We start from the raw sequence: 23,441 nt of genomic DNA on the forward strand, positions 1-23,441 counted from the left end.
AAAAGAAAGAGAAAGAAAGAAAGGGAGAGAGAGAAAGAAAGAAATTGTAAGTCGTTCAGTTACCTTTTAGGAGAGAAAAGAAAGAAAGAAAAGAGAGAGAGAGAGAAAAAAAAGAAATTCTAAGCCGTCCAGTTACCTTTTAGGGGAGAAAAGAAAGAAAGAAAGAAACAAAGAAAGAAAGAAAGAAAGGTATCGGAAAAAGCACACCGACTACATTTCCCAGCAGCGCCCACGGTTTGAGCGGGCGAAGGCATTCGGTGAGCGCGGGCCCTTTCAAGGCGGTGCCTTTCAGTTTCTCCGCCCACCGGTCCTCACTACTTAACCCACCCTTGGGCTCGCGTTGGGGGGGACTATCTTGCCCACGGCGCATGCGCGCAGTCGCCGCCGCCGCCGCCTTCTGCCTCAGTTGAGGCAATTTCCGAAAAGCGGCTTCTTTTTTTTTGGGCGCGCGCGAACGGGTGGGCGACCGTGTTGATGGTCGTCCCCTTAGGAGGAGGAGTGGTCTCGACTGCGTCTCTCCCAATATTTAAAGGACGCTTATCCTTTCCCCAATTTGCCCCCCCCCTTCACAACAGTCCCCGTGAGGTAAAAACAGCAAGAAAAAAAGAGCTTTGGAAGCGGCGTCTGAGGGGGAGGTTGAGGGCGCAGAGGAGATTGACGGCCGCCTCCCCCGCTTCTTTGAGGGAAGCCCCTCCCCCTGCTCTCCTCTCTCTCTCTCCCCCGCCCTTCCCGAGAGCCCCTCGCGCGCGGGAGGGGGGCAGCCGCCGGGAGGAGTGGGCGGTCACGTGACTCCCTCCTTTTTCCTCCTCCCCCCTCCCTTCCCCGCTTCCCCGCCTGCAGGTCGCCCGCCTGCCCGCAGTTGCACGTGTGAACGGGGAGCGCCTCCGCGGCTGGCTTCGACGACCACCTGACGCCTCCCTGGCCCCCTCGTCCCTCCCTGCTGGAGACCAGCCACCCACCTACCCACCCTGCCAGCCAGCCTGCCGGGCCAGAGCCATGGGCGACCCCCGGGACGTGGTGGTGGGAGATGTCAACTCCAACCTGTTGATCGGCTGCAGCAGCACCGGGGACGCCCAGCTGGACCGGGCGGTGGGGCAGTGGCTGAACTGGGACAAGGTGTGTGTGTGTTTGTGCATGTGGGAGGGGTATCACTGGAGGAGGGGGGGGCACAGGGAAGGACCCTTCCCAACTCTCTGCCCCCCCCCAGCTTCCAAATATAGGAATTAATAAGGAATGGATCTATAATGGGAGTGGTGGCTGCCTTTGGGGTTGGTGGGTATGTAGGGGGGCAATGGGAAGGAAGGACCCTCCCCAACCATCTCCCCCCCAATAAGGAATGAATCTATAAAGGGGGGTGGCCTTTGGGGTATGGGGGGCACTGGGAAAGGACCCTCCCTAACCCTCTCCCCCCCAGCTGGCCAAATATAGGAATTTAATAAGGAATAAATCTATAAAGTGGGGCTGGCCTTTGGGGTATGTGGTGGGGTGGGGTCACTGGGAAAAAAGGACCCTCCCCTCCCCTCTCTGGCTAGGAATTAATACATCAATAAAGGGGAGGGGGCTTTGGGGTGTGTGTGTGTGGGGGGGAGCACTGGGAAGGAGAGACCTCCCCCAGCTAGCCAAATATAGGAATGAATAAGGAATAAATTCATAAAGAGGGGTGGCCCTCTTTGGGGTGTGCGTGATAAAGGGGGGTGGGCACAGGGAAGGAAGGACCCTCCCCAACCCTCTGGAGGGAGACCTACCCCCCAGCTGGCCGAATATAGGAATTAATAAGGAATGAATCGATAAAGGGGGTGGTGACCGCCTTTGGGGGGAGTGTGTGAGTGTGGAGGCTCCTGGCAAGGTCAGCTAAGTGGGCAGTTGGGGATGCCAACTCAGCTTGGAGACCAGCCCAGGCTTTGCCCACCTGGCAGAGTCTGGGCTGGGAAGGATGTTGGAGGAAGGTCCCACCAAGCCAGGAGGGACCATAGCAGGTTGTTGTTGTTGTTGTTGTTGTTGTCGTCTTTTGTTTACAAAGGCTCCTGTTTGTGCCAAAACGTGCTCTTCTTCCTTTGCTGTCGCTGTGTCACCCAATATGCAGAGGAAGAGATTCATGGTTGGGTCCTTTTGCAAGAATCGTTAAAAATAAATAAATAAATAAATAAAGGTGTTGGTGGCTCTGGGGTTTTTTTTTTTGACCCACAAATTGTATGCCAAGGCTGCTGCTTTTGTCGCAGGGAAAAGGGGTTAGAAAGACGGTCTAATTTGGGGGTGGGTGGGTGGGTGGGAGATGATAATGTGTTTGGAACTGCTTTTCGGCTTTATGTGAGTGCGACACTGCTTCCCAAAACTATTGTTTGAAGGAATATTCGGTGTGATGTAGCCTTTTAAATCTTTTTAAAGGACAGACAGTGAGGGAAAATGTCTGAGGGGGCAATGGATGCTTTGTGGTTTTCTGAATTTAAAAAAAATATTTTTTCTAGTAGGAGATGGCTCATATGGGTTTTTTTTTCTGTCGAATGAGAGCAAAATAAGCTTGAAATAGACCTATGGAAATAGACCTATACTAGTCTCCCTTCCTTTTCATTATCAGCAAAAATGTTACATACACACACTGTACGAAATAGATCTATACTAGTCTTCTTTTCATTATCAGCAATACATAAGACATACATATATACATACTATTCTGCCTTTGGGGTGCTGTGAAATAACATGACATTAAGCTGATTTATCTTAAGCTGCTCACAGGTTTTATGACATCTCTGGAACAATAGAATATATGTATAAAAATACACATACACACACTACAGCTTGTGTTTTGTCTTAAGGCTCATTTCCTTACAAAATTGAACTCAATCTTTTATTACAATAAAATATAAAAATATATTTATTTTATTTACTTATTTATTTTGTCCAATACAAATTGAAAGTTAAGGAGAATAAAAACGTGTAGTAGTAAATATCAGGAAAGGGATAGAAGAAGAGATATGAGAATAGAATACATCAATGAAGAGTAGAGGAAGGATATATGGATAGGAGAAAAGATATATAAAATATAAGATATATATCTTGTACAGTGGAAAAACCTGCATATATCACAAGAGACGATAAATTAAAAAATAGAAGAACAGAATAAAATAGCAATTCAACATTTCAGCTTATGGTAGACTATACAGAAACATTATTTCAGCTCATTTGGGGAAAATAAAGACATTTTAGAAACGTGTAGCAAATGCATGTAATGAATTCGTGCTTTCTAGTGCTGTCTATTTATAACCTTTGCATGCTTTATTTTTTCCTGTTTTTGGAAATGACTTCCAATTGGCATCCATTTGCAGTCTTTTGGCTACCTTATTTCAGTGTTTTCCCCTTCCAGAATGTTTGATGACCTTATAGGAAACCTTCTAGTGTGGAAGAGAGAATAAAATATGCACAGGGATGAGAGTTATCTAAAAGTCACAGTCTGCATTTTGGAAATAAATGGGCATTATCTGTGGATGACTGGCAGAGGGAGAGGTTCTGTATGGGTCTGGCTGCATTGCAAAGTAAAACTAAGGAGCATATATTGAATAAAATCCCGGTATGTGGCAATGGACAGTCCATTAGTCTCCCCCTTATCCCACATTTTAGTCAGTGCCATCATATTTCACCACAACAGCCTTTAGTACGGAGGTTTGTTTGTTTGTTTTTAGGCAAAATGGCTATATATATATCTAAATGCTTTAGAACTGCCATTAGAGGCATTTAAATGAGAGCATTGAATGGTATGGATGAAAAAAAGTAGCCTTCAATGCTGCTGACTTTTGCATTTTGGGATGCTTAGAAGATTAGACCTTTAGGAATCCTAGACATGCTGCAATAACTAGAATAATGTGTTCACTTTAATAGGAAAGTGAACACAAGAACAAGGGGACACCATCTGAAGTTAGTTGGGGGGAAGATCAAAAGCAACATGAAAAAATAATATTTGACTGAAAGAGTAGTAGATCCTTGGAACAAACTTCCAGCAGACATGGTTGATAAATCCACAGGAACTGAATGTAAACATGCCTGGGATAAACATAGATCCATTGTAAGATAAAATACAGGAAATAGTATAAGGGCAGACTAGATGGACCATGAGGTCTTTTTCTGCCGTCAGTCTTCTATGTTTCTATAACTCCATAATTCGTGTTGCTTCTTCATGTGAAAAAATGTCTTATAATAGGTCACAGAATTGGCTTGCATTGTTACAAACCTTGTTGTGTGCTGATGTTTTCATAAGAAAGTATCGGAGAGAATGCTTAATAGGTGCTTAATCACAACTTGGCGACGTTAAGTCAAAAAGAGGGCGGGGAAAATATTTACTGACCCGTCGCATCCTGGACACAACTCCTACCCTCCAAACGTCGCTACAGAGCCCTGCACACCAAGACAACTAGACACAAGAACAGTTTTTCCCCGAATGCCATCACTCTACTAAACAAATAATTCCCTCAACACTGTCAGACTTTCTACTAAATCTGCACTTCTATTTCTACTAGTTTTTCTCATCATTCCTATCACCCCATTTCCTCCCATGTTGACTGTATGACTGTAACTTGTTGCTTATATCCTAAGATTTTTATTAATATTGCTTCTTCATTGCTTATTTGACCCCTATGACAATCATTAAGTGTTGTACCACATGATTCTTGACAAATGTCTCTTTTTCTTTTATGTACGCTGAGAGCATCTGCACCAAGACAAATTCCTTGTGTGTCCAATCACATTTGGCCAATAAAATTATATTCTGTTCTATTCTATTAAGATATGTGGACTTCAATTCCCAGAATTCCTCAACACGTATGCTTAATATTCTGATGAATCCTATATTAGTGTGGGATCTTTCAGAGATTATGAACCCTAAAGGGAGGGGCCATCCAAATGATTTATTCTCAAATAATTGTGGAGCTCTCTTCAATTTGCTTGCTTCAAGGACTCCCCTTGGGCTGGGAAGCCTATTTTAGGCGGCAGCTGTCTCTAAAATAGGATAGAGGAAATGATTAATAACAGGGCAGCAGATGACCAGATAAGAGGAGAAAGTGAAAGCTGCTGCTTGGATTTAGGGATGCTGGCAGAAGCAGAGAACAGGCTTTTCATAGCAATAGAAGAGAAGAGAAGAGAAGAGAATAGAATTCTTTATTGGCCAAGTGTGATTGGACACACAAGGAATTTCTCTTTGGTGCAAATGCTCTCAGTGGACATAAAAGAAAATATACATTTGTCAAGAATCATGTGATACAACACTTAATGGTTGTCATAAGGGTCAAATAAGCAACGAAGAAACAATATTAATAAAAATTTTGAGGATACAAACAACAAGTTACAGTCATACAGGCATAAGTGGGAGGAAATGGGTGATAGGAATGATAAGAAAAAACTAGTAGTAATAGTAGTGCAGACTTAGTAAATAGTTTGACAGTGTTGAGGGAATTGTTTGTTTAGCAGAGTGATGGCGTTCGGAAAAAAACTAGTTGTCTGTGTCTAATTGTCTTCGTGTGCAGTAATTTATAGTGACATTTTGAGGGTAGGAGTTGGAACAGTTTATGTCCAGGATGCGGGGGGTCAGTAAAATTTTTTACAGCCCTCTTTTTGATTCGTGCTGTATACAGGTCCTCAATGGAAGGCAGGTGGGCAGCCATTGTTTTTTCTGCAGTTATAGAGATATATTCTGTATATATTATAGCAAAATTTTCTGCAGTTATAGCAACAGCACTTAGACTTATATAGCGCTTCCTAGTGCTTTACAGCTCTCTCTAAGCGGTTTACAGAGTCAGCATATATTGCCCCAACCATATGAGTCCTTATTTTAGCCACCTTGGAAGGATGGGAGGCTGAGTCCGCCTTGAGCCTGGTGAGAATCGATCTGCCAAACTGCTGTCGTGTGCAGCTATTTAGCTACTTAAGAGAGAGATCTCCTTGGTGGCAAGGAAGGAACTCCATCCTGATTCAGTTGAAATAAGTACAAGTAGTCCTCGACTTATGACCACAACTTGTGACTACAATGAGCCCAGAATTCATGCTGCGAAGTGAGAATTTGGTTAAGTGGATCTTGGCCACATTTTACAACTTTTCTTCTCACATTTGTTAACTCGATCATTGCAGTTGATAAATTAGTTTCTGAATTCTGAAAGATTCTTGTCAGAAGGCCACAAAAGATGATCACATGACCCCTGGACACTACGACCGTCAAACATGCTGCAATGGTCATAAGTGTGAAAAATAGTTAAAAATAGTTATTAGTCTTTATTTCAGTGCCATTGTAGCTCCGAATGGTTATTAAATGAACTGTTATAAGTCGAGGACCATCTGTACTGGGACTCAAGTTATCTAACATCAATTGGGTTCACACTTAAACTAAGCAATAGGAGGTTGGGTGAACCTCAACTGGCTATATGTAATACAGTGGTACCCCTATCTAAGAACGCCTCTACTTACGAACTTTTCTAGATAAGAACCGGGTGTTCAAGATTTTTTTGCCTCTTCTCAAGAACCATTTTCCACTTACAAACCTGAGCTTCCAAAACTGTAACTGGAAAAGGCGGGGAGAAGCCTCCGTGGGGCCTCTCTATGAATCTCCTAGGAGGAAACAAGGCCGGAAAAGGCGGGGAGAAGCCTCCGTGGGGCCTCTCTAGCAATCTCCTGGGAGGAAACAGGGCCGGAAAAGGCAGGGAGAAGCCTCTGTGGAGCCTCTCTAGGAATCTCCTGGGAGGAAACAGGGCTGGAAAAGGTGTGGAGAAGCCTTCGTGGGGCCTCTCTAGGAATTTCCTATGAGGAAACAGGGCCGGAAAAGGCAGGTAGAAGCCTCTGTGGGGCCTCTCTAGGAATCTCCTGGGAGGAAACAGGGCCGGAAAAGGTGGGGAGAAGCCTCTGTGGAGCCTCTCTAGGAATCTCCTGGGAGGAAACGGGGCCGGAAAAGGCGGGGAGAAGCCTCCGTGGGGCCTCTCTAGGAATCTCCTGGGAGGAAACAGGGCCGGAAAAGGCGGGGAGAAGCCTCTGTGGGGCCTCTCTAGGAATCTCCTGGGAGGAAAGAGGGCCTCCACCCTTCCTGTGGTTTCCCCAATCGCACGCAGTATTTGCTTTTACATTGATTCCTATGGGAAAAATTGCTGGTCACGGAATGAATTAAGTTTGTAAGTAGAGGTGCCACTGTATCTAGTAATATATAATGTGTGTGACATTGCAGAGGGTGATGAGCACGGCACAGAATAGCATGGGCTGTTCCCTGACATCGCTCGGACTCCCTGCCTTAGAAAATCCTCAGGGACAACTCTCACCCTGGTCCCTTTACTCTCCTACCGTTGGAAAGAGATATAGAAGGACGTATCATCAGTCGTACGAAGAGCCTGAACAGCTTTTATCCACGGGCTGTCATGTTCCTGAATGCAACATACCAACCTATGTAGTATGATAGACTTGCACGGCTGGCGCAAAGTGTTCATACTAGTGCAATGTATTATAATATAAAGATACGCACATACCTGTATAGAGGATTGTGTGGGGTTAGTGTGATTTATTGGGTTAGGGATTTTCTGTCGCTGAGTTATTGGGATATATGTTGGAAGGGGTGTACGAAGGGAGGCCCAGCAAATCTCATTGTGCACCTGTGCATTGACAATAACAGGTGAATTGAATATGTGTGCCTGTTTGTGTAATATGCTAAGTCAAATTCATGGCTTAGTGCATTGTGTGAACCGATTGCTACAGTAAAATGACACGTGGTCAGGGATTCTCAACTGAAACGGCTTTAAACTCTGTGGACTTCATTTGGAATACTGTGTCCAGTTCTGGAGACCTCACCTACAAAAAGATATTGACAAAATTGAACGGGTCCAAAGACGGGCTACAAGAATGGTGGAAGGTCTTAAGCATAAAACGTATCAGGAAAGACTTCATGAACTCCATCTGTATAGTCTGGAGGACAGAAGGAAAAGGGGAGACATGATCGAAACATTTAAATATATTAAAGGGTTAAATAAGGTCCAGGAGGGAAGTGTTTTTAATAGGAAAGTATACACAAGAACAAGGGGACACAATCTGAGGTTAGTTGGGGGAAAGAGCAGAAGCCACGTGAGAAAATATTATTTTACTGAAAGAGTAGTAGATCCTTGGAACAAACTTCCAGCAGATGTGGTTGGTAAATCCACAGTAACTGAATGTAAACATGCCTGGGATAAACGTAGACCCATCCTAAGATAAAATACAGGAAATAGTCTAAGGGCAGACTAGATGGACCATGAGGTCTTTTTCTATGTTTCTAACTCCCAGGATTCCCCAACCAGCCATGGAGCTGAAATCTACATAGCTTAACATTGCTAAGGTTGAAAAGTACTACCCTAGATACAAAGATGAAGGCATTATTATTATTATTATTATTATTATTATTATTATTATTAATTATTTATTAGATTTGTACGCCACCTCTCTCCGAAGACTCGGAGCATTACAGGATGCACCTTGGTCAGAGTGAACTTGATTGAAACAAGTGGGGGGGGAAATGGAATTCTTTTCCTACTCTCTCAGGGCTGAAGTCCCAGGACCCTGCAGAAGTTTTTGGAGGCCATTTGACCAGTTGGACCTGCCCCTCCTCTCATCGTCCCATCCTAGTCTGTATCTTGCAGTAGATGTGAAGGTTAAAATTATGCTCCGGTGTTGTTTGTGGTTAAATGAGAGTTTCCTTTTCCTTATCTGCCAACAGCAAAGGGTTGTTAGCTAGTGCCAGAAATAACATCAGTTCTTACTGGAACCTTGGGATTTTCAGCCAGGAATTTGACCTTGTTTTGAGAAAGACCCTTCACCGTTCTAGCACGTGGTTTTTACTTTGCTGTCTTTTGCTTATTGTCAGATTTTTAAATGTTGCTTTTTCTTGCCTCCCTTTCTATTGTTACTGCTGGCAAACGACATAGCAGGGTTTTTTTCCATGTGAAGCTTGACTTGAAGAGGAGGTTGTGCATCATATTGCCAGGCTGGAGAGAACCGACGGCACAATTTGGACTACCTTTACATTCCCGGTTTGAGCAGGTTTCAGTTCTCAACCACCATGGCATCCCCAGCGATCAGAATTTGGGCTTTGGCAACCAGCATGTATTTAGCCGTCTCGAGTCCCGCAGGATTGAGTGGCATAAAATAGAATAGAATAGAATTTTATTGTCCAAGTGTGATTGGACACACAAGGAATTTGTCTTGATGCAGATGCTCTCAGCGTACATAAAATAAAATATACATTTGTCAAGAATCATGTGATACAACACTTAATGATTGTCATAGGGGTCAAATAAGCAATGAAGAAGCAATATTAATAAAAATCTTAGGATATAAGCAACAAGTTACAGTCATACAGTCAACATGGGAGGAAATGGGTGATAGGAATGATGAGAAAAACTAGTAGAATAGAAGTGCAGATTTAGTACAAAGTCTGACAGTGTTGAGGGAATTATTTGTTTAGTAGAGTGATGGCGTTTGGAAAAAAATTGTTCTTGTGTCTAGTTGTCTTGGTGTGCAGTGCTCTGTAGCGACGTTTTGAGGGTAGGCGTTGAAACAGTTTGTGTCCAGGATGTGAGGGGTCAGTCAATATTTTCCCCACCCTCTTTTTGACTCGTGCAGTACTGTATACAGGTCCTCAATGGAAGGCAGATTGGCAGCCATTGTTTTTTCTGCAGTTCTGATTCTCCTCTGAAGTCTGTGTCGGTCTTGTTGGGTTGCAGCACCAAACCAGACAGTGATAGAGGTGCAGATGACAGACTCAACGATTCCTCTGCAGAACCGGATCAGCAGCTCCTTGGGCAGTTTGAGTTTCCTGAGCTGGCGCAGAAAGAACATCCTTCGTCGTGCTTTTTTGATGACGTTTTTGATGTTAGGTGACCATTTTAGGTCTTGAGATATGATAGAACCTAGAAAGTCAAATAAATTAAATTAAATTAAATGTATGATGTCTGCAGCATCTCAGGGTCACGTGGTCACCATCTGCAAGATGCTCAGCTGGCTTCCAGCAAGGGGGGAGGGGGGCAGGTTTACTTAATGGTTGTGTGACTCACTCGTTTAACATCCATGACCAAAAAGGTTGTAAAATCGTGAGACGAACAACCATCCTGCTTGTGCAAATGGAAATTCTGGCCTCGGTTGCAATCTTAAGTTGAAGACTGCCTGTGTTGCAATCTTACCTGCATTTATTAGGGAAGAAAGTTCACGGTAAGGCCCATTTTATATAAATAAGCACACATAGGCTTTGAATATAGTTTATATAAACTATATTCAAAGCAGCACAAAGCTAACAACTTCAGCCTGGTGATGGTGAATGTGATTTCACTGAAACGTCGCATAGACACTCAAAATATTACACGGGGTAAAACCCGAACTCAGAACATTCTACACACGCACACACACACACACACATATATATTTCGTAGATTTTCACAGGTCCAGGTATGACGGTCTTGGTATATTCGGGTTTCTTCCCGTGTAGGATTTGGAAATTTCTGGCGACGTTTCGACGAGGTCTCACTCATCATCTTCAGGGTGGTGTTTCTGTCCTTGGTCTAAGGTGAACACTGCGAGCCATAGAAACCAGACTCAGAACACACATTGTAAAACAATCAAGTAGCCTGCAAGTTCCAACTACTCAGGATATCACGCCTAATCTACAACCATTAACTAATCAGCATACCTCAGCTACATCAACGACCCCTATTGTTACCCCACTGACTCACCAGGAAGTTTCTACACAGCAGGCAATTGCTGAGCCATCAAACCACACCCAGCCACCAGGATTTATAGAAGGAAGGCAGCTCAGGTCTCGCAGTGTTCGCCTTAGCACAAGGACAGAAACACCAGCCTGAAGATGATGAGTGAGACCTCGTCGAAACGTCGCCAGAAATTTCCAAATCCTACACGGGAAGAAACCCGAATATACCAAGACCGTCATAGATACTGTAGCCTAGAGGATAATTCTCTGCCTTACAAGGCAAAGGTTGCAGGTTCAAGTCCCAGTGGGTATGGCTAGCTGATGAGGCCAAAATAAGGCCGAAATAGATCTATCCTAGTCTCCCTTAATTTTCAAATTCAGCTTAAACATGTGACACATACAGATAGAATTGTCGGCTATCAATAAAATTAACTGCCTTGGAAATGGCCCTGGGTTGGGCCGAGAGGCAAAAAAGGAGCTGTGATGTTCCTTCAATACACCAGGGTGATTCGACACAAAATGTAACCCTTCCCTGGTACAGAGCTGAAGGGATTGGATACTGTAGCCTAGAGGATAATTCTCTGCCTTACAAGGCAAAGGTTGCAGGTTCAAGTCCCAGTGGGTATGGCTAGCTGATGAGGCCAAAATAAGGCCAAAATAGATCTATCCTAGTCTCCCTTAATTTTCAAATTCAGCTTAAACATGTGACATATATATATATATATATATATATATATATATATATATGTATATACACATACATACATACATACACATACACACACACACACACACACACACAGATAGAATTGTCGGCTATCAATAAAGTTAATTGCCTTGGAATTGGCCCTGGGTTGGGCCAAGAGGCAAATAAGGAGCTGTGATGTTCCTTCAATACACCAGGGTGATTCGACACAAAAATATGTAACCCTTCCCTGGTGCAGAGCTGAAGGGATTGGATACTATAGCCTAGAGGATAATTCTCTGCCTTACAAGGCAAAGGTTGCAGGTTCAAGTCCCAGTGGGTATGGCTAGCTGATGAGGCCAAAATAAGGCCGAAATAGATCTACCCTAGTCTCCCTTAATTTTCAAATTCAGCAGAAAACATGTGACACACACACACACACACACACACACACACACGTATATCACATGTTTTTGCTGAATTTTTAAAATCCAACAGAAAAAACATATATATAAAACAACCTGTGAAACAAGCAAAGACAAAGCGCTAATTGCAGGTAAGCCATAAGCGAAGTGGTTTTGTAATATTCTTCCAATAAAGAAATTCAAGCTGGCCAATTCTTTTGTGACATTTAAGGTGGCTCCGTTCCCATCTCCATTAACAGGAAGTTGAATTCTTGGGCAGAGAATCGGTGTATCGGTGCCTGCCAGTGGGGCCTTCTTTTCACAGGAGCTGGAATTTTTGTTGCTGGGTAAACATGATCGTTATGTTGGACCTCAGATAAGGGACTTGGGAACTACTGGATCTTATCAGGATTGTCTAAAGGCAATCTCCTCCTGTTGCTCTCTCTAGCAGAATCTTAAATGGCTTTTAACTCAAATGTTGTATTCTGCGTCCTGTATGGAACTCTCCGGCTGATGGAAAACTACAGGTTGAGCCCAAAGTTTCCACGAAAGCAAGGCAGCTAAACAAGTTTAACCGCCCCATTTTACGATCTTTCTTGCCACAGTTGTTAAGTGAATTGAAACCAAGACTTACGAAGAGAGACTGAGAGAACTGGGCATGGATAGCCTAGAGAAAAGGAGGGGCAGAGGGGACATGAGAGCTGTATACAGGTATATGAGGGGTTGCCACAGAGAGGAGGGGGCCACTCTATTCTCCAGAGCACCACGAGGAACAATGGCTGGAAGCTGACCAAGGAGAGATTCAACCTAGAAGTAAGGAAGAACTTCCTGACGGTCAGAGCGATCAACCAGTGGAACAACCTGCCTGCGGAGGTTGTGAACCCCCCAATTCTGGACACTTTCAAGAAGAGATTGGACTGCCACTTGGCTGGGGTGCTTTAGGATTCCTGCTCAGGCAGGGGGTCGGACTTGATGACCTGCATGGTCCCTTTCAATTCTAACAACAAATAAAAATAAATAAATAGAATCACAGAACAGAGAACAACAGAGTTTTGGTGGTGACTTTGCAGGTGTTTTAGCCCAACCCCCTGCTTGAACAGGACACCCTGTACCCGTGATGGGCGAACCAACGACGTGTGTGCCACAGGTGGCACAGGGAGCCCTATTGGAGGACATGCGAGACTTTGCCTGTGTGTGCTGGCCAGCTGATTTTCGGCCTAGTGAAAGGCTATTTCGCCCTCTGGACGCTTCAGGGAAACTTGCCTGAAGCTCCAGAGACAAAAAAAAATCACACAATGGAGAAATCGGAGGTTTGGAACAATCCACTTCCGGTTTGCCCCTTGTGCTGTTTTGTGCACTCTGGAGGGTTGTAGGGAAGCTTCCTGAAGTCCCGGAGTGCAAAAAACAGCACAACGGGCAAACCGGAAGTGCATTTTCCTGAACTTCCAGTTTGCCCATTTGGGCATTTGTTTTTTTCAGGTACCAGGCTTCAGTAAGGCCTGTGCGCATGCGTGGGGATGAGGGGGGATTGTGCTCATGCTCAGGGAGTGCGCATGTGTGTGTGAGGAAGGGGTGTGGGCATGTGCACACATGCTACCATACCCGCACACCCCTATTTTGGCACGCTAACCAAAAAGGGTTTGCTATCACTGCCCTATAGCAGTGATGCCATAAGAACCTAAGAAGAGCCCTGTTGAATCAGGCCAAAGCCCATCGAGTCCAGCATTCTGTGTCCCACAGTGGCCCACCAATTGCCCATGGGGATCTTGAGCAGAAAGAGAAGGGAAGACCCTCCCTTTCCCCTGACCCCCAACATATGGGACCCCAGGGAACCCTGCCTGCCTCAACCAACATAGAGACACACTCGGCATCCATGAATCTGTCTCATCCTGCCTTGAAGCTCTCCAGGCTGACAGCTGTCACGGCCTCTTCTGGAAGGGAATCCCATCAACCGAGGACCCTCTGGGTGAAGAAATATTCCCCTTGATTTGTCCTCACTTTCTTACCTGTGAGCTTTAGGGAGGGTCCCCTCGTCCTAGTACTGTGTGATAGAGAAAAGAATTTTTCTCTATCCACCTTTTCTATCCCAGAAAAGTCCCTTAATCCCATATTGGCACTAAGTGCCAAAACCAGAAATGCGTACATGTGCCAGAACACTGGAAACCCCAAGACCAGCTGGCCGGTGCAGATGTAGGAGCCAGCCAGTTGGTCTATGGATTTCTGGCAATCTGGCACGCGCAAAGAATTGGAAGAGCAGCTGACGACAGCACTGTGTGCCCACCGAGAGGGATCTGTGTGCCAACTCTGGCACGTGTGCCATAGCTTCATCATCACGGCCCTATACCATTTCTGTATATTCAGTATATTTGGTTTACCTGTATCACTCCAGTTGTCCTTTAATAACATAGAAACCTAGAAGATTGACGGCAGAAAAAGACCTCCTGGTCCATCTAGTCTGCCCTTATACTATTTCCTGTATTTTATCTCAGGATAGATATATGTTTATCCCAGGCAGGTTTCAATTCAGTGACTGTGTGTCCACCGACGGCGTCTGCTGGAAATTTGTTCCAAGCATCTTCTATTCTTTCAGTAAAATAATATTTTCTCATGTTGCTTTTGATCTTTCCCCCAAACATGGCATGTTTGTGTGTATGTTTGCTTTTAATAATGTTAGTGTTTTTTAAATTATTAGATTTGTTACATTGTTTTTATTGTTGCTGTGAGCCGCCCCGAGTCTACAGAGAGGGGCGGCATACAAATCTAATTAATAATAATAATAATAATAATAATAATAATAATAATAATAATAACTAACTAACTTCAGATTGTGTCCCCTTGTTCTTGTGTTCACTTTCCTATTAAAAACACAATAAGATGGCTGCTCCATTGATTTTGCTTGTCCAAAAGTTGCAAAAGGGGATCGATCCCCTGACCTGACCCCAGGACACTGCAATTAGTTGACAAGCAGCTGAATTTGATCACGTGACCCTGGGGATTCTTCAATGGTTGTTAAGTGTGAAGAATAGTCCTAAGTTACTTTTTTTGACTAGTTAAATAGTCACTAAATGAATGGCTATAAGTCAAGGACTCGCTGTACTGTTCTGCTGCTTTTTGACCATCTCTGACTTTTTCAGTGATTCTTGGAAATTTGATATTTTAAAGCACTGTCAGATTGGTAGGTGCAGTCTACCTTTCCTTAAATTCTCAGAGAAGAGAGACAGAGGTCTTATTTCATGCCTCCGTGGGCAGAGTTTTCCATGATTTGCACATTTAAAATATATAGTCACAGTCACTCATGCCCTCATCACCTTGAGGCTCGACTACTGTAATGCTCTCTACATGGGGCGACCTTTAAAAAGTGTTTGGAAACTTCAGATCGTGCAGAATGCAGCTGCGAGAGCAATCATGGGCTTCCCCAGGTATGCCCATGTCACACCAACACTCCGCAGTCTGCATTGGTTGCCGATCAGTTTACGGTCACAATTCAAAGTGTTGGTTATGACCTATAAAGCCCTTCATGACACTGAACCAGAATATCTCCAGGACCGCCTTCTGCCGCACGAATCCCAGTGACCAGTTAGGTCTCACAGAGTGGGCCTTCTCCGGGTCCCATCAACTAAACAATGTCGTTTGGCGGGACCCAGGGGAAGAGCCTTCTCTGTGGTGGCCCCGACCCTTTGGAACCAACTCCCCCCAGATATCAAAGTTGCCCCCACCCTCCTTGCCTTTCGTAAGCTCCTTAAAACCCACCTCTGTCGTCAGGCATGGGGGAATTGAGACTTTCCCTTCCCCATAGGCTTATAAAATGTATGCATGGTATGTCTGTATGTATGATTGGTTTCTTAAATTGGGGTTCTTTTTTTAAATTAATTATATTAGATTTGTTTACATTGTATTATTATTGCTGTTAGCCGCCCCGAGTCTACGGAGAGTTGTGGCATACAAATCTGATAAATAAACAAACAAACAAACAAACAAATAAATAAACAAACAAACAAACAAACAAACAAATAATATTTGCTGACTGATGTTATAAAACCAGAAAATTTGGGATTATGGATCTTTGCACGTATTAATCTGTGCAAAGATCCATAATCCTAAATTTTCTGGTGGGGAGGGGGGATTGAAGAGTCGAAGAGCCTTTCCTTCTGTTGGAAAGACCCCTCCGTGTATTGGGGAATATTGTTCTGTGATGGAATTGAACTCTTTCCTGGTCTGCCATCCCAGACAGAAACCCGTGAACCTTGAGTTACTTAGATTTGATCATGCGTGAATAAGCCTCGGAGATTTATGTGCAATGAGGATTTTCCTATTAAAATGTAAAATGCATTTTCCTCTCCTTTCGCTGTTCAAGGCGGTGTAAAGTTCTTGTCCTGTGAAACGCTTCATTTTCACTTCGGTTTGATGGAGCTGAACATCATTTGCACACAGATTAGACACAGCCTGTTTGCCTCCTCTAATTCGTGTGCAAATGATGTTCTGAGTCACTGAGCGCCATCAAATTTCATGATTTTCAACAGGAGAGGATGTGCTTCTATTCAAGACCAATGTCGGCTGAGTTTTTTCGAAGGTCGGCCAGATCTGGATCCCAAGTAGCTAAGCCATTCTGAAACGAGAAAATTTAATTAATACAGTGGCACCTCTACCTACAAACGCCTCTACTATGAACTTTTCTAGAGAAGAACCGGGTGTTCAAGATTTTCTTGCCTCTTCTCAAGAACCATTTTCCACTTACAAACCTGAGCCTCCGAAACTGTCACCGGAAAAGGCAGGGAGAAGCCTCCGTGGGGCCTCTCTAGGAATCTCTTGGGAGGAAACAGGGCCGGAAAAGGCAGGGAGAAGCCTCCGTGGGGCCTCTCTAGGAATCTCCTGGGAGGAAACAGGGCTGGAAAAGGCAGGGAGAAGCCTCCGTGGGGCTTCTAGGAATCTCCTGGGAGGAAACAGGGCCAAAAAAGATGGGGAGAAGGCTCCATGGAGCCTCTCTAGGAATCTCCTGGGAGGAAACAGGGCCAAAAAAGATGGGGAGAAGCCTCCGTGGGGCCTCTCTAGGAATCTCATGGGAGGAAACAAGGCCGGAAAAGGTGGGGAGAAGCCTCTGCGGGGTCTTTCTAGGAATCTCCTGGGAGGAAACAGGGCCAAAAAAGATGGGGAGAAGGCTCCATGGAGCCTCTCTAGGAATCTCCTGGGAGGAAACAGGGCCAAAAAAGATGGGGAGAAGCCTCCGTGGGGCCTCTCTAGGAATCTCATGGGAGGAAACAAGGCCGGAAAAGGTGGGGAGAAGCCTCTGCGGGGTCTTTCTAGGAATCTCCTGGGAGGAAACAGGGCCAAAAAAGATGGGGAGAAGGCTCCATGGAGCCTCTCTAGGAATCTCCTGGGAGGAAACAGGGCCAAAAAAGATGGGGAGAAGCCTCCGTGGGGCCTCTCTAGGAATCTCATGGGAGGAAACAAGGCCGGAAAAGGTGGGGAGAAGCCCCTGCGGGGTCTTTCTAGGAATCTCCTGGGAGGAAACAGGGCTGGAAAACGCAGGGAGAAGCCTCCGTGGGGCCTCTAGGAATCTCCTGGGAGGAAACAGGGCCTCCACCCTCCCTGTGGTTTCCCCAATCGCACACATTATTTCCTTTTACATTGATTCTTATGGGAAAAATTGCTTCTTCTTACAAACCTTTTTACTTAAGAACCTGGTCACGGAGCGAATTAAGTTCGTAAGTCGAGGTCCCATTGTACAATAAAAACATTCTGTCTTCGAAATACCTATTTTTCAATTTCCCCCAACTGACCGGTGGCTGGCAGTCCCTGGATCCCACCGCTGGCTGACCTCTTTGTGGTAAAGGTCAGGCGTCTCACTCATCCCTGGGACCTTAGATGCCATGGCCTTCTTAAAGTGCCCGTGAGGGGATCCGGGAGCCGCAGAGATCAGCTTGTGATCCACAGGGGGTTTTAGTATGCATGCATGTGCTGTAGGCAGTTGCGCCTGAATCAGAAGCTGCAGGGTGTGTTATGCAGTACAAATTGTATCTGCTTATCACCCAGCCATCTTCATGTTTGGCAGAGACATGAAAGCATGAACTTGCAGCTTTGCAAATCCTTTGGATTCACAGAAGGAATTTGGCAAAACAGACGACAGCAATAAAATTTCCCTCCGACTATATCAGGTTGTGGCTTGTTCTGGGCCGGCTGGAATCAAAGTGACTTCTGAAATTTGAATTATGATTTATTTTTTAATTCGGTAGTTTATCTTAGTTATTACATTTGTTTGCTGCCCATCTCACCACAAGGCAACCATGAGCTCCAATTAAAATGAAACCACAATATGTATAAAACACATTAAAGCAGCAGTAAAATACAAATTATACCTAAAGACGGTGAACAGATAAAATTTGAAACTTTGATTGTTAACAAACAATTTGTTTCATATTTTGCCCTTCCTTCTGCTTGCACAATTTCTGTAAGTATCTCTTGGAATTAAAGACATGACTTCAAAATACCAGTTTGTGCAATTGTGTGAGCCCCCGAGGAATGTGTGGTGCTGGGCTGCTCTGAGTTCTTTTCCATCCGTCTTTCCTTAGGCATGAAAGGTGGTTGGGCGACTTTCGGCCTCTCATTCTCTCTCAGCCCAACTCGCCTCACAAGGTTGTTGTTGAGTGGACTATGGAACCAAGAGCATTTATTGGCTTGTACAAAACAAACTGGAATACAGGTCATCCTTGGTGTACGACCACAATTCAACCCCAAATTTCTTTTGTTAAACAGGGAAGTTGTTAAAATGAGTCATTCCCAGCCCCCATTCACGGCCTTGGGTAAGCAAATCATGACAGTTGTTAAGTGAATCATGCAGTTGTGTTAATATGGCTCTGTGCAAAACCTTCGACATACAGTAACTTGAATCGAACAATATCTATCTATCTATCTATCTATCTATCTATCTATCTATCTATCTATCTATCTATCTATCTATCTATCTATCTATCTATCTAATTGGATTTGTACGCCGCCCCTCTCCGAAGACTTGGGGCGGCTCACAGCATATACAAAAACAGAACAATAATATAAATCCAATTAATACTACATTAAAAACAACCATTAAATTCTATTAAAAGAAAGTAAAACCTATCAAACCAATCACTTCCAGCACTGATGTTGTTATCTAGTTGGGTGATGAAATGTCTGCAAGAAATCCATCAACTTCAGAAAAAAACCAAGGACCCTACAGTTCTCTTCCTCTCCCTCTATCTCCTCTTCCTCCGCTGTTCTCCTTCTTCATCTCTCCTTCCTCCTCCTCCTGTCTGCAAGCCCCATTCCCTTCTAGCTCTGATGGTGATGGTGTTATCTAGTTGTGTAATGAAATAACAACAACAACAACAACAGAGTTGGAAGGGACCTTGGAGGTCTTCTAGTCCAACCCCCTGCTTAGGCAGGAAATGCTACACTACGTCAGACAGATGGTTATCCAACATTTGCTTAAAAACTTCCATTGTTGGAGCATTCACAACTTCTGGAGTTCCACTGATTAATTGTTCTCACTGTCAGGAAATTTTTCCTTGGTTCTAAGTTTATTTATTTATTGGATTTGTATGCCGCCCCTCTCCGTAGACTCGGGGCGGCTAACAACAGTAATAAAAAACATCATGTAAATCCAATACTAAAAACAACTAAAAAACCTTTATTATAAAACTAAACATCCATACAAACAAACATACCATGCATAAATTGTAAAGGCCTAGGGGGGAAGAATATCTCAATTCCCCCATGCCTGACGGCAGAGGTGGGTTTTAAGGAGCTTACGAAAGGCAAGGAGGGTGGGGGCAATTCTAATCTCTGGGGGGAGTTGGTTCTAGAGGGCCGGGGCCGCCACAGAGAAGGCTTTTCCCCTGGGCCCCACCAAGCGACACTGTTTTGTTGACAGGACCCAGAGAAGGCCCACTCTGTGGGACCTAACCGGTCGCTGGGATTCGTGCGACAGAAGGCGGTCTCGTAGATACCCTGGTCCGGTGCCATGAAGAGCTTTATAGGTGATGACCAACACTTTGAATTGTGACCGGAAACTGATCGGCAACCAATGCAGACTGTGGAGTGTTGGTGTGACATGGGCATATTTGGGGAAGCCCATGACTGCTCTCGCAGCTGCATTCTGCACGATCTGAAGTTTCCGAACACTTTTCAAAGGTAGCCCCATGTAGAGAGCGTTACAGTTGCTTCTCTCCTTGTTTAGTTTCCACCCATTGCTTCTTGTTTTTACCTTCAGGTGTTTTGGAGAATAGCTTGACTCCCTCTTCTTTGTGGCCACCCCTGAGATACTGGAAGACTGTTCTCCTGTCTCCTCTGGTCCTTCTCCTCATTAAACTAGCCATGCCCAGTTCCTGCAACTGTCCATCGTATGGTTTAGCCTCTAGTCCCCTTTCATACCTGCAAGAAAGCCACCAACCACAGAGACCATCAAGGACCCCACAGTTCAAATATTCGTTTCTATGGCTTTCTCTACTGGATGGCCTGACTTCCTTCACAAAGTCATTAGCCCACTAGGAGCACATGCGACTACGACTCCCAGTTCCCTAACGTGAAGCCTGATCCTGCCCTTTGTCTCCTTCACAGAATCCTAAAACCAAAGAGCAGATTGAAAATCTGTTACGGAATGGGAAGAACAAGGAGCTGCGCGATCGTCTGTGCCGCAGGCTGACCTTTGGGACCGCCGGTCTCCGTTCCGCCATGGGGGCCGGCTTCTGCTACATCAATGACCTCACCGTGATTCAGTCGACCCAGGTGAGTCCCAGAGCCATTGTGAAGGCGAAAAGCGCCCCCTCCCTCTGCTCTGCCCCACATATGAAGTCAGATTTATTTTATTTTTATTTATTGTTTTGTCCAATACACAATGATACACAATGAGGGTTATAGAGGATATAATCAGGTAGAATGATTATTAGATAAATGGCTTTACTAGATAAGTGGTCAAAGCAATGGAAACTGCAGTTGAATGTTTCCAAATGTAAAATAATGCACTTGGGGAAAAGGAATCCTCAATCTGAGTATTGTATTGGCAGTTCTGTGTTAGCAAATACTTCAAAAGAAAAGGATTTAGGGGTTGTGATTTCTGACAGTCTCCAAATGGGTGAACAGTGCGGTCAGGCGGTAGGGAAAGCAAGTAGGATGCTTGGCTGCATAGCTAGAGGTATAACAAGCAGGAAGAGGGAGATTGTGATCCCCTTATATAGAGCGCTGGTGAGACCCCATTTGGAATACTGTGTTCAGTTCTGGAGACCTCACCTACAAAAAGATATTGACAAAATTGAACGAGTCCAAAGACGGGCTACAAGAATGGTGGAAGGTCTTAAGCATAAAACGTATCAGGAAAGATTTCATGAACTCCATTTGTCTTGTCTGGAGGGCAGAAGGAAAAGGGGGGACATGATAGAAACATTTAAATATGTTAAAGGGTTAAATAAGGTCCAGGAGGGAAGTGTTTTTAATAGGAAAGTGAACACAAGAACAAGGGGACACAATCTGAGGTGAGTTGGGAGAAAGATCAAAAGCAACGTGAGAAAATATTATTTTACTGAAAGAGTAGTAGATCCTTGGAACAAACTTCCAGCAGACGTGGTTGGTCAATCCACAGGAACTGAATGTAAACATGCCTGAGATAAACATATATCCATCCTAAGATAAAACACAGGAAATCGTATAAGGGCAGACTAGATGGACCAGGAGGTCTTTTTCTGCCGTCAGTCTTCTATGTTTCTATGTTTCTATACACAATGAGGGTTACAGAGGATATAATCAGGTAGAATGTATTAAAGGGGGAAGAACAGAGGAGAAAAGAAAGGAGTGAAATATAACTATGAGAGAATACCAGAAAAAGATATAGGGATAGAAAAGAAGATATATGGGATATAGGAGAGACAATACGACGGGGGACGGTAGGCACTCTGGTGCACTTATGTACGCCCCTTACTGACCTCTTAGGAACTTGGTGAGGTCAACCGTGGATAGTCTCAGGGTAAAGTGTTGGGATTTAGGGGATGATACTACAGAGTCCGGAAGTGAATTCCACGCTTCTTGTTGCCCCATGCGTGAAAGAGGTCACCTGAATCGGAAAAACAAATTTAAAAAGAAACCTTGCTTAATACCAGACCTGCCCCGATACATCCTTGGTCCATGTAAAGCAGAGCTCTTCAAACCTGGCAACTTTAAGAGGTGTGGACTGTAACTCTCAGAATTCCCCAAGCAGCCATAATGGCTTCCAAACTCTGGAAGTTGAATCCACAAGTTTTAGAGTTGCCAAGTTTGGAGGCTACTTTTGTAAAGCAGTGTTTCTCAGCCGTGGCATCTTTAATATGTGTGGACTCTCAGCTCTCAGAATTCAGCTTGGATTTTGTGTGGGTTTCCAATCTGTGTACTTCAAGCCCCAGAATTCAACATTGAAGACATAGGTACTAAATGTCCCAGAATTCAACTATAAGGTGTATTTAAGATGAATGGACCAACTTCAGGGATGGGCTCCTTTTCCCCCCTTTCCCTTCTGGGCTCTGCGTATATTTTTCCTATCACAGTAAATGAGGTTGAATGTGTATAATTTTAGAAGAGCTGTGCGTGTGTGTGTTCACATACACTTTATATATTAGATAATGTATATTTCTGTGTGCCTGTGTATAATATGTATGTACAGTGTTCCCTCGATTTTCGCGGGGGATGTGTTCCGAGACCGCCCGCGAAAGTCGAATTTCCGCGAAGTAGATATGCGGATGTAAATACACTATTTTTGGCTATGGACAGTATCACAAGCCTTCCCTTAACACTTTAAACCCCTAAATTACCATTTCCCATTCCCTTAACAACAGTTTACTCACTATTATTACTGGTGCTCACCATTGAATAAGACACTTAGTGATCCTGATATTTATAAATATAATTATTTATTAAAAATAATTATTTTTTTTATTATTTATCTGCAAAAATTATTAGTTTGGCGATGACGTATGACGTCATCGGGCGGGAAAAACCGTGGTGTAGAAAAAAAAACCATGAAGTGTTTTTTAATTAATATTTTTTTTAAAAACGTGGTATAGGCTATTCGCGAAGTTCGAACCCGCGAAAATTGAGGGAACACTGTACACACATGGCATATAGACACAGAATTCAATAGTATATTTTGAATGTTCAGTAAAAAATTATATCTCTTTGAGGCGAAGAGAGGCCAGACACCCTAACGCTAACTCAAACCCGTGACATCAAGTTGGCCACCTTAAAGCCAGTCACGTGGCCTTTAAGCCACTCCCACCTGGTCACATGGCCGGCAAGCCACACCCACAAAATAAGCCACGGCCACAGTGTGGTGGTACATTTTTTTGCAGCTCTTCACTGGTTGAAGTCCACACATTTTCAAGTTGCCGAGATTGAGAAACCTTCATCTGAGCTGTTTCTGCCGTGCCCTTCAACTGAAAAGCTCAGAAACAGACAATAAAGCAAAGCAAGTTGTGTTTCCTCCTCTGGCTGCCAAATTTCCTTTTGAAAAAAATGCCACAGAAAAGGGCGAAATGGAGAAGCAGCATTTCCTCTGATTTTCTGCCATTTCTATTTTATTTTATTTTATTTTATTTTATTTTATTTTATTTTATTTTATTTTATTTTATTTTATTTTATTTTATTTTATTTTATTTTATTTTATTTTATTTTA

At 44.0% G+C, this 23,441-nt stretch overlaps 1 protein-coding gene across 2 annotated transcripts in view; it reads left to right on the plus strand.

Moving 5' to 3' along the window:
• Positions 1-431: 431 nt before the first annotated feature.
• The window catches only part of PGM2L1 (phosphoglucomutase 2 like 1), a 63,331-nt gene continuing 40,321 nt past the window's right edge, over positions 432-23,441 (plus strand). The window contains exons 1-3 of one of the 2 annotated variants that reach the window (XM_070749444.1): positions 432-585; positions 841-1,116; positions 20,366-20,533. In XM_070749444.1, coding sequence (XP_070605545.1) covers positions 475-585; positions 841-1,116; positions 20,366-20,533 — 555 coding nt within the window. In that variant the 5' untranslated portion in view covers positions 432-474. The remainder of the gene's footprint in view (positions 586-840; positions 1,117-20,365; positions 20,534-23,441) is intronic. The other variant, XM_070749443.1, reaches the window with a different exon arrangement.

Source organism: Erythrolamprus reginae, chromosome 4 (genome assembly GCF_031021105.1).
Source record: "Erythrolamprus reginae isolate rEryReg1 chromosome 4, rEryReg1.hap1, whole genome shotgun sequence".
NCBI classification, from domain to species: domain Eukaryota; kingdom Metazoa; phylum Chordata; class Lepidosauria; order Squamata; family Dipsadidae; genus Erythrolamprus; species Erythrolamprus reginae.